At 46.4% G+C, this 11931-nt stretch overlaps 1 protein-coding gene across 1 annotated transcript in view; it reads right to left on the reverse strand.

The window, feature by feature from the left end:
* Positions 1–414: 414 nt before the first annotated feature.
* Positions 415–11931, reverse strand: part of LOC102422852 (zinc finger protein 28 homolog) — a 27814-nt gene continuing 16297 nt past the window's right edge. Inside the window, exons 6-8 of the mRNA XM_023747047.1 lie at positions 11349–11541; positions 11151–11246; positions 415–4389 (exon numbers count right to left, since the gene is read on the reverse strand). Of these exons, the coding sequence (XP_023602815.1) occupies positions 2684–4389; positions 11151–11246; positions 11349–11541 (1995 nt within the window). The 3' untranslated portion in view covers positions 415–2683. The remainder of the gene's footprint in view (positions 4390–11150; positions 11247–11348; positions 11542–11931) is intronic.

The following is an 11931-nucleotide window of genomic DNA, read 5'->3' on the forward strand; positions in this document are numbered from 1 at the left end:
AATTTTATTTAATAGATTGTGGACAGATAACTCTCCATAGAAACACACATAGAGCTTAACCTTTTATTTTATTTTATTGATTTTTTTTATTTTTTACTTTATTGATTTTTTACAGAGAGGAAGGGAGAGGGATAAAAAGTTAGAAACATTGAGAGAGAAACATCGATCAGCTGCCTCCTGCACACCCCCTACTGGGGATGTGCCCGCAACCCAGGTACATGCCCTTGACTGGAATCGAACCTGGGACCCTTCAGTCCACAGGCTGACGCTCTATCCACTGAGCCAAACCGGTTAGGGCTAGAGCTTAACCTTTTAATACTGACTGGACAATACAGGATTGAATAATTACAATTTTAATCTGCTTGGCGGGACACTGAAATCCTTTTTGTCAAAATTAAAACAATCTGCCATAAATATTATTTACATCTCCCCATTTATTCCAATAGGATAACATTAACAGATCTAGAATGACGGTTTCAAGAGAAATGCACATTCATGTTGGTAAGTCTTGTTGTGTTGTTTTCCAAAAAGATGAGACTCACTTACACACTAATGATGAACAAGTGCCTGTTCTCCCCACTGATACCAGTGCTGGATGGTATCCAAATTCTAGATTTTGACCCATCTGAGAGGCCAATTTGTTTTCATTTGTAATGGCTAAGAACTTCACAAATTTTCTTTGTTCATGTGAATTCTTCAACTGTGACAGGCCTGTTGGTATACACTGTCAACTTCTTCCCATTGCTTTGTATGTGTAATAGCACTTTGTTCCTAAATGACATAATTTGTTGTTGGTTTTTCCATATAAGTTGTATATATTTCCTATCAATTGTCTTTCATACCTCTTTGGTGCCTTTCTCAATGCTGAAGTTTTACATCTTTATTTGGGCCAACTTGACTCTCTAACAATGTGTTCTAGGACTCCATGTTCTGCTAAATAAATCCAACTGTATTATATACAATTGTATTACATTCCCCTGGAAGGTGTAAATTTGCTGTTTTGTTTTGTTTTTGGAGAGTAGACAACGGACTGTCAAACATCATTTCCCCAAAATTAAAAACCAGTCTTTTTATAAAATTTCAAATGCAAAGAAACTTATTGTTAAAATGTCTGGCTATACTTGACAAATTATCTTTCCTCGTGTGGTTTTAAAAAAAACTGTCAAAATAAACATATCCTACTGGGACTCTGTTGGGAAAAACACTTTACAAATATTTTAATAGTATCCAGTGTTTCATCTAGAAAAATATATTTCTTTTTATTCACATTTTATATTGTTCAATATGGTTTAATCGTTTCCCATCACCTCTATTTGAAGTTGCTTGACAGTTTTCATGTTGATGTAAAAGTTGTATTTTCCTTGAAGAAATAATTAGAACCTTTTGTATATTACTTCTCTGTGCTAGAGCAGGGGTGGGCAAACTTTTTCTGTAAAAGGATAGTAAATATTTGAGGTTGTGCAGGCTGTATTTTGTATGTTGCAGGTACTCAACTCTGACCTTGTAGAATGAAAGCAGCCAAAGGCAATATGTAAAAAAATAAAAATGTGTGGCTGTGAGCCAATAAAACTTTACAGACACTGAAATGTAAATTTCATATAATAGTCATGTTGTCATAAAATATTATTCTCTTAACTTGTCCAACCATTTAAACATGTTTTAAAAATTTAGGTTATGGGCCATACAAAAACAGCCAGTGAGACTTTGGCCATGAGTCAGTTTGCTCACCCCTACTCTTTTTTGTTGTTAATCCTCACCTGAGGATATTTTCCCTTTGGTTTTTAGAAAGTGGAAGGGAGGGGGAGAAACAATGATGTGAGAGAGACACATTGATAGGTTGCCTCTCGCATAAGACCTGACCAGGTGCAGAGATCGCGTCTGCAACTGAGGTACGGGCCCTTGATCAGAATCAAACCCGGGACCCTTCAATCCACAGGCTGACACTTTTTCCAATGAGCCAAGTCAGCGAGGGCTGCTGACCCCTACTCTTGATGAGTATACCTCAGGTTAATGGTTCCTTGAAAGTTTAAGAGGACTCATTCATGAGTCCAGGTGACTTTCAATAGGTCAAATCTTGCCAAATTTTCTAATTCTCGAGTAACATGTCTGTAGTTTTAACTTTATTCATATAAAGCTTGCATTTTCTGATTGTTCCAGGTGACCTACTCATCCATATTCCCTACACACTTCCTAAGACTGTTGTCAGATGTAAAGCTAAATTTTCTCACCAAGTGCACCTTACATTTATGCAGATAAGGTGGAAACCCACAACATGAACTCAGCAAAATGGAATCAAGTTTTAAAACGACATAGGCAAAGCTTCATGGACTTCCCCAAACTCATCTTCCCAATCTAAAACCTTGTTCCGCCTGGTCTTGTGTTATGCACCATTTTTATTCAGAGCTAACTATGGCAATGCTTCAATGTCCCAAAATAATGTTGTAAAGGAGCTAAAGTCACTCACACTTCGTGTGGACGAGGCACTGTTCTAGGAGCGTCTTAGGCAGTAACCAGTTTAGAGGACCTCAATGCAAGTTTTTACATCAGAAGTGAGCGAGTTACATTCACAGCCACATCACCCTGACTGCCACGTGAAAAACAACCTTGTCGAGGACAAAAACAAAAGAGCAGAGACCAGTCTATACACTACTGGAGTAGTCTAGCTGGAAGAACGATACTGAGATTATGGTGATGGGAGCGAGGATGGGTTCCAGAGATATCTGGGGAAAAGATCCACAGGATTTGACGTGGAAGGTAAGGAGGGGCGTGCGGATGACTCTCCGGCATGAATTCGTTGATGAGCAAAGTGTGTGCTCTGCCTGAAGACTTTCCTGCTTTTCTTGTAGTTATAGGCCCGCTCGCCCGTGTGGACTCGCTTGTGTTGATTGAGGTGTCCAATCTGGATGAAGGTTTTCCTACACTCCTTGCATTCATACGGTTTCTTTCCGGAATGAATCCGCTGATGCACGCTAAGGGACTGGCGATGGCTAAAGGCTTTGCCACAGGCAGTGCACTCATACGGTCTCTCTCCGGTGTGACTTCTGCGATGACAAATCAGGGATGACTTTGTCTTAAATGCCTTTCCACACTCAAAACATTCATAAGGCCGCTGGCCCGTGTGAAGCCTCTGATGTTGCGTACAGGATGAGTTATCACCAAAGGCCTTCCCGCACTCGACACATTTATAGGGCTTCTCTCCGGTATGAACTCTCTGATGCTGAATGAGGTGTGTGGTCTGGCTGAAGGCTTTCCCACATTCCTTGCACTCGTATGGCTTCTCTCCCGTATGAGTTTTCTGATGCTGTGCGAGGTGAGCCTTCTGGGTGAAGGCTTTACTGCAAACTTTACACCCATAGGGCTTCTCTCCAGTGTGAATTCTCTGGTGAGTGGCGAGCTGTGAACTGATGCTGAAGGATTTGCCACATTCCCCACACTCAAAGGGCTTCTCTCCAGTGTGAATTCTCAAGTGACTAGCAAGGTGTATATTTTGCCTAAAAGCTTTCCCACATTCTTTGCACTTAAAAGGTTTCTCTCCAGAATGCACTCTTTGATGTTGAGTGAGGGATGCATGATGGCTGAAGGCTTTTCGACAAACATCACACTCATACGGTTTCTCTCCAGTATGAATCCTTTGATGAACAGTAAGGGATGAGCCGTACCTGAAGGACTTGTCGCACACATCACATTTGTAGGGTTTCTCTCCAGTATGAATTCTCCTGTGTTGATTAAGTCCTATGTGGTCACTGAAGGCTTTCCCACAGTTGATGCATTCAAAGGGTTTCTCCCCAGTGTGATAGTACCTCCAGTGACGAATAAGGGATGTGTTCTGTATGAAGGCTTTCCCACAGTCAATGCATTCGTAGGGCTTCTTGCCAGTGTGACATCTTTGATGTCGGGCAAAGGAGGAGCCATCGCTAAAGGCCTTTCCACACTCGTTACATTTATAGGGTTTCTCTCCGGTGTGAATTCTCTGATGAACAGTAAGAGATGAGCTCTGGGTGAACGTTTTCTTACATTCATTACATTTGAAAGGTTTTTTTCCTGTGCAGACTCCTGTATGTTTTATCGCCACTGCATTTTGGGGGAAACTTTTCTTAACTGAATCACGGTTATGAACTCTCTCTTCTGACACGTCCAAAGGGAACCATCTTCCAGATTTGTTATACGTACGCTCTCTTTCTTTAGAGAGGGTTTTGCTATTAGTGCCTGTTTCTTGCCTGAATTGTGTCTCCCGGCCTACCAGCTTCCTTTCAAACACACCCTCAGAATCCCAATTTTCTCTGAAAGTTGAACATTCCAGATTAGTGCTTAAAGTTCTGTCTGTTAGCACATCAGCAAATAAATCCTGCTTTGGAAATAATTCCTGGGTCTCATGTACAGATTGTTGGCCTGAAACATATCAAGAAAACAAATATTTCCTTTATCATGGACTAGAAAAAAAATATGCTAAAAAGAAAACTGTAAATGGGTTCACTAAATGGTGAATTCAACCACATAAACTATGCATTTGTAAAAGCTATTGCATTTAAACATGCAGCCTACAATGTATATGAGAGACCCCAGACTGAACCCATACAGGAACCTCAGGAGACATGAGAAGAAAATATATATGTGGACTGGTTACATATCAAAAGAGCGGGAGTTGAAAAAAACGTTCTGCAATCACACCACCTAAAAATATACCCTATGACATTCGCTGACTTCAATTATTTCACTCTCTGTCTATCTGGCTTTGGATGCCACGGCAGTCATCACATCACAAAAGCTGTTCTAAGAAACAGGCCAAACGCACAAAAAGAGACTGCACTCTGTAACGTGCATTAAGAGTATCTGAAAGCCTGATTACTGCCCTACGACCAGGAAATGATGCTTCTGTAAACCATATTTTATTTGAATAATTTCAACAAAAGCAACATTACCAGTTGATGGCCAAAGCTTAGTAATCCCATTGAATCATTTTTACATTTGTGAACCTATTTGTTTACTTCCCATGAGCCTGATAAAATCTTCACTTCTTTCCTGGCCATTTAATAAGGATAGGGTCTTGCAATTTAATTTCTCATTTTGAGGAGATTGTTTTTATAATAATGGTGAGTCTTAATATTATAATTAATTATGCTCAGATGTACTACTGAAAAAATATATGTTTTATTCCACACTTTCAGGTTACAGGGAGGAATGTATATATCTGAAATCCTTTTGCTAAATCAGTTAGCATATACCAAAAATTGTGCATATGTAGTTGTATCTTAATAAATATACATAGATGAAACTGGTATTGGGAGATGATGCAGAGAGACAAATGTCTGAAAAAAGATGACGGTAAGATAGGGAAAAGGAAATATTTTTTTAAATAATAAAAAAAACACCGAAAGCTTTCCTTCTTAGATCAAACCAAATAAGGATGCCTTTTTCACTACTTCTATTCAAAACTGGTCTGGAAGTTCTAGCCAGAACAATTAGATATAGAAATAAAAGGCATCCAAATTTGCAGATGGTATGATCTCATATACAGAAAACCCTAAAGAATTCACAAGCAAAGTGTCAGAGTTAATAAGCTAATTCATCAAAATCGCAGGTTACAAGAGCAACACACAAAAATCACTACATTTGTATACACTCAGAATGAACACTATGAAAAGGAAATTATGAAAACAATTCCATTAAAAATAACATTAAAAGAAGAAATTAGTTAGGAATAAATTTGCCCAAGGAGGTGCAAGACTGATGCTGAAAACTACAAAACATTGCTTAATAAAATTAAAAAGAGTCAAATAAAAGAAAAGACATCCTGTGTTCATGGATAGGAAGACTCAACAATGTGTCATGGATAGGAAGAGAGCAAGAAAGAATTAAGTAAGCAACAGAAAGGAAACCAAATGTATTATTTAATATATCTATTAATAAAAAGAAAAACTAAGAGTAAAAGCAGTCAACAGAGTTAATGCTTCTATTAATGAAAATACCACCCAATTTAAACTACTGTACTGCAAGAAATATCATGCAAACTTAGAGACCACACAAAACTAAGAAAAAAAATGTATCACATTCACAAAACAGGGCTTATATTCATACAATATAAAGGCAAGGAATTAGGACCCAATAGAAATATGAGTAATGAGTATAAAGACACCATTAACAAAATCTGAACTCCAAATGGATTTAAATGCATACATTCTCAACATCACAAGCTTCTGGGAAATAAATATTAAATAAAACTCAATTTTCATTCAACCGCTTGGCAAAAATGGAAGAAAACAAAACACACGAACCAACCAAATACTACTGGGGAGATGTTTGTCACCAATGGTTTAGCACTATATCCGTGAAACTTTAAAAACATGTGTACTTTATCATGCAGAGAGATCTGTGCAAACGGGACCACTTTTTAAAAACTGGAAAAGACCTAAATGTTCAAATGTCCTTAATAGTAAGTCAGTTAAGTGAATTGTATCTATATACTGTAATACTAGAGAGTCATTAAAAAAAAGAACTACATGTATCAAGTTTCTAAGGACACAAATAGAAGGAGAAATCATAAAAGAATACATGAGACTATGTAAATATTTCCAAAGTTTTATATTTTTAAAAGGTCTACTTAAAACAACAACTCTTATTACCATACTAGAGACCCGGTGCACAGGATTCGTGCATTGGTGGGGGGCGTGGCCTGCGGAAATCGGCCCACTGTGGGAGTGTTACTCATCCCGGTCAGCCAAGCGGTGCTCCCACTGTGGGAGCACACTGACCACCAGGGGGCAGCTCCTGTGTTGAGCATCTGCACCCTGGTGGTCAGTGCACGTCATAGCAACTGGTCAACCAGTCTTTCTGGTCGTTCTGCCGTTTGCGGGATTTTATTATATAGGATGTGAAAATAGTTTGAGACAGAACATCAAAAAACTAGCATGCTTTACAGAAAAGTCCCTGAGACTATAAAAGACATGAATAGATAAGTGGGTGTAAATGAGAAACATTTTATAAAAGGATAAAGAGAATAACCAAATTCAGGGAAAGTATTCAAACGTTTTCATAATAAAAAAGTAACTTGCGGCCATAATCTTTCTTCAAATAATGAGTAAGCATTTTCATCAAGATACCCGACGTGCTGAGGACACAATGAAACCCACACTCCTGGTCATCGCTGGAGTTGCTGAAAGCAAAGCAGCTCTCAGAGCCTAGCAGACGTCCAGGTCCAGGAACACAGTGATCCCCAAAGCACCTGGTTTCCCCTTCCACAGGATGCCTACTGTGCGCACATTTTCCATAACAATAGCTGTGAAGTAACCTAACCGGAGATGTGCAACATGGAGGGCGTGTGAAAGGATCTGTGTGCACGACTGAGCATAGACTACAATCCCCACTATGTTCAAAATACTTGAAAGGGGTCAAAGTTGCTTTGATAACATATTGTGTTTACAGGGTCATCCAGACAGTTGATAGGATTACACTTTCTATAAACCGTTATTTGTCAAAGAAATTTCTTTGCCTTCCCTTGTGTAGCAAACAAGGAAGAGACCCCCCACCACTGACACCTTCTTGCCATCCGACTTCCGCCCACCCTGTCCAACTACAAGAACGCCACCGGGATCCTCTCCTTTGCCCCTGCAATGCCTTATGGGAAATTCTGCAATTTCTACCTCATGCCAGTTATCCATGAATATGTCTTATCCTCCCATTATTAGAGTAATGGTCTGAGTAACGTATTCGCAAACTCCGTCTCTCCAACACCTGCCAATGCCAAACAGAGCGGCCCCTCAATGAACTGTCAATTGGTGGTTCTCAGAGGAAAGGACGCATATGAAGGGAATGGGCCTCTGACCGAGGAGGAGGAAACCTTCGGAAGGCAGCGCAAAAGCCCACGGGGCCAGGGAAGGTCACTTGAGGAACAGAGTGGCTGACGCACATCCGAGTGGCCAGAGACAGGAGGAGGGCTACCGACACAGTCACCGCCCAGGAGGAGGAGGAGGAGGAGGAGGAGGAGGAGGAGGAGGAGGAGGAGGAGGAGAAGGAGAACTTTGAAAAGGCAGGCCTCAATTTTCCCTCCAGCCCAACAGGCCTGGGCAGCGTTGACCCCTGTGCCTTAGCAAGGACGCGGCCTCCAGGGCAGCTCCCCCTCCGCTGTGAAGGCTTTCCCGCGCCCGCCTCCCGCGCTCACCTGAGAAGAGGCCTCCCGCCAGCTCTTTCTTCACCAGCCAGGGCTCCCTCCCGCGATGCAGCCGAGAAGGCCACTGCGGCCGGGACACACAGCGCCCTGCGTGGACAAGGACAGGGGTCCGTCACGCTCGTGGCCTCTGCAGAGTCAGCCCCTCGGCTCCAAGAGGAAAGTGTCAGCACAGGAGGAGCAGGAAGAAGAGTGAGGAGGCCCTGACAGCACAGAGCGCTTCACGCACAACGAAGACACCAGCTTTCCGCTCCACCAGCAGCAAATGCTCCTCGGAAACCGACAGCAACGGTTCAGCCCGACACCGCAGGGCGCCCACCACGCGCACACACCTCAGCACCGAGGGGGGGAGTCAGGCTGGATGGGACGCCTCACCTGCCTCCAGGTCCGGGCTCCCCCGAGTCACATCCTTAGGGAAACTTCCCTGAGCCGGGCCGGGCTGCTGCGAGGAGTCGCTGGCCACCCGCGTGCTGGTCGCCAAGCCCTGAAACGGCACAGACGGGCCGTGACCCAGCCATCACACCCTGGAAGAGACGTCTGTCCAGGAATCCTCGCTTAGCTCCCAAGTGACGCAGGTCGGGGGGGCTGGACCGAGTGACAGCACGTGCGTTTGGCGGGAGGGAGAAAACAGGAGGCCCTGCTCTGCGGTGGGAAATGTGTGATTCTGTGGAGGATGAGCGCCCACAGCATGGACTTTCTCCTGCGACTGAAGGCTGCCCCCCCCCAGCTCGGGTATTGGGTGACTCGGGGGGCTTCCTCTCAGCTGAGAAAAAGGGGAGCGCCTGCTGGAGGCTCCCTCACAGCAGCACATGCTGCACGTGTCCTGACTTAAGCAGACTGTTGTGACTCATTGCACTAAAGTCCCCACTTTTCTGAGCATCACGCCTGCTCACTCCTTCTGGGCGGAGCCTGTCTGCAGGCAGCGCTGCATTCTGAGGAGAGCTTCTCCCCTGGCTGGGGTTGCCCAGTGGGTAGAGCGTCAGCCTGCGGACTGAACGGACCCGGGTTCGATTCAGGTCAAGGACATGTACCATGGTTGCAGGCTCCTCCCCAGCCCGGGCCCTAGTCGGGGCGAGTGCAGGAGGCAACCAACCCATCGATGTGTCTCTCTCCTGTCGCTATTTCTGTCCTGCCCTCTCTTCTACTCTCCCTAAACACCAATGGGAAAACATCCTGGGGCAAGGATTAACCAAAACAGCAAAGGAGAGCGTGTCCCACACTCACTGCCGGCTCGGCCTCCTTCCTCCCATGCAGGATGCTGTCTCCCTGGGTCCGAGGACTGCCCGCCTGCGCTGCTGAAACAGGAAGCTGCCTGGGAGCCCTCTGCTCTGCCTCCCTCAACGCCACCTCCTGCCAGCTGCCCACCAACATGCCCTCTGCCCCCACGCGAGGCCCCACTTACCGGCTGCCTCTGGAGCAGAGTCTCGCCATCACAGCGCTGCCCCCGCCCGGAGCCCTGCAGGCGGCAGCCGGCCCGTCTGTGAAGCAGCGCTGCCCTGGACCACCGTTCCTCACAGGGGCCCTCCTCCACGGGCACCTCCCGGGGCGGGGCCTCCAGCACAGCCTTCCCGCCTGAAAGACAGCACGACAGGAAGCGTCGCTTGCACTGGGGTCAGGGTGATGAACACCCCACCGGGCAACCAGAGGACTCAATCCTCAGAGGAGCGCATCACTGTGAGAGCTGTTCCCTGATTAACCAACCTCACTGAGGTTCCCTCGCTTCTGTAGTTTCAACTCTGCACACAGTGAGCCTCCTCACCTCAACGCTGACACACCAGCCGTCAGCAGGGAGGGAGGGAGAATTGGGAGGTCAGAGGAGAGAGCTCACAGCCTGGCATCTAAGATGCAGTGTGGAGGGACAGACCAGGGGAAGGGAGGCCACTGGAGGAAATGCCGTCTAATCCTTACTTGAGTTTACTCAGCAACACTCGCTTTGACTCTTCCTCTATTTTATTCAGCAAAAATGTCTTCTCGCCATGAACGGTTTGGCTCAGTGGATAGAGCATCAGCCTGCGGACTGAAGGGTCCCAGGTTCGATTCCGGCCAAGGGCATGTACCTTGGTTGCGGGCACATCCCCAGTAGGGAGTGTGCAGGAGGCAGCTGATCCATGTTTCTCTCTCATCGATGTTTCTAACTCTCTTTCCCTTTCCTTTCCTCTCTGTGAAAAATCAGTAAAATATATTTTTTAAAAAATGTCTTCTCCAGCTCACTAGCCTCCTGCTTTATTACTAATAAAGTTAGTACTAATAAACATGGATGCTCGGTGGAACCCTTGCAGGAATACAACATCTAACCCTCCTGAGCCACATGGCGACCCACGCGAGCCACCGTAACGTATGCCTCTGGGCCCCTGTCCTGTCAGCATGGCCCGTTCCTCTGAAGTGTGAGCGGTAACAATTGTTTTTAAAAAGCCCATGAACCAGTCATTTCATCAAAGAGAAATAAGATAGTGAACATGACACCAGCGTCGGCCAAACATGCTTTAAAGACCCGAGACCACGTGAGTCTGACCGTCAAGGGGCGGGAGGGAGCTGGGGAAGACGCCCGGAGCAGCGGAGTGAGGGTATGTTAGAGCAGTGGTTCTCAACCTTCCTAATGCTGCGACCCTTTAACACAGTTCTTCATGTTGTGGTGACCCCCAACCATAAAATTATTTTCGTTGCTACTTCATAACTGTAATGTTGCTACTGTTATGAATCGTCATGTAAATATCTGATGTGCAGGATGGTCTTAGGCGACCCCTGTGAAAGGGTCGTTCGGCCCCCAAAGGGGTCGTGACCCACAGGTTGAGAACCGCTGTGTTAGAGGGATGGGGCGAAGCTGGAGAGCAGCGCAGCGACAGGAGATGAAAGCGCGGGGCGTCCATTCCAGGGGGACTTCCTTGCCCTCCAGGCCCCGAGCTCAGGAGCCTCCTGATGACCCCGCCTGCCTGAGGTTGCTGACCTGTGACCCCCAGTGAGTGGCCGCCACCTGGTCTCCCACGCTCACCTGGGCACCGGCCTCCTGTCAACCCGTTCTTGGCCATGCAGGGCTCTGTCCTCTGTTCCAAGGAGGAGATCACGTCGGGCTTAGAGCGGCAGAGACCTGAATAATAGAGAAACGGGAGATGGTCATGGTGTGAGGGGAAAGGGCTGGAGAGGGCGGCCCGCAGCGGACGGGGGAGGTGGGAGCGAGGGGGGGCCGTACCCAGCGACACCAGGTTCCGGTAGTTCTCCAGCATCACGTCTCTGTACAGGGCCTTCTGGGCGCAGCTCAGCCGGCCCCACTCCTCCTGGGAGAAAGCGACGTCCAGGTCCCCAAACGTCACCGCGCTCTGGAAGGACAGACCACGTTTCCGCTCAGCGGGTGCGCAGGCCCCTGGTGACGGGGCTGCTATGGACTATGCGGTGTCCCCCAGATTCGAAGGTGGAAGTGCTAACCCCAGGATGCCCCAGTGTGACTGCATGTGGAGGTAGGGCCCGAGAAGAGGTGAGGAAAAGTGAAACGGAGTCACGTGGTCGGGCCCTAAGCAGTCTGACCGGTGTCCTCGTAAGAGGAGGAAGCAGCACCAGGAACGAAGGAGCAGGGGCGGCAGGAGGGCGGCCGCCTGCACGCTGAGCTAGGAGGCCCCAGGAGAACCAACCCGGCGGACACCTTGACCTTGAACTTGTGGCCACCGGAACCGTGAGAGAAGAAACGGCTGATGTGTAGGTGCCCCCGACCTGTGGTGCTTTGCCATGGAGCCCGCACAACCAGACCTGGGATGGAAGGATTGCCTTCTCTTGGTCCC

This window comes from Myotis lucifugus, unplaced genomic scaffold, assembly GCF_000147115.1.
Source record: "Myotis lucifugus unplaced genomic scaffold, Myoluc2.0 scaffold_785, whole genome shotgun sequence".
NCBI classification, from domain to species: Eukaryota; Metazoa; Chordata; class Mammalia; order Chiroptera; family Vespertilionidae; genus Myotis; species Myotis lucifugus.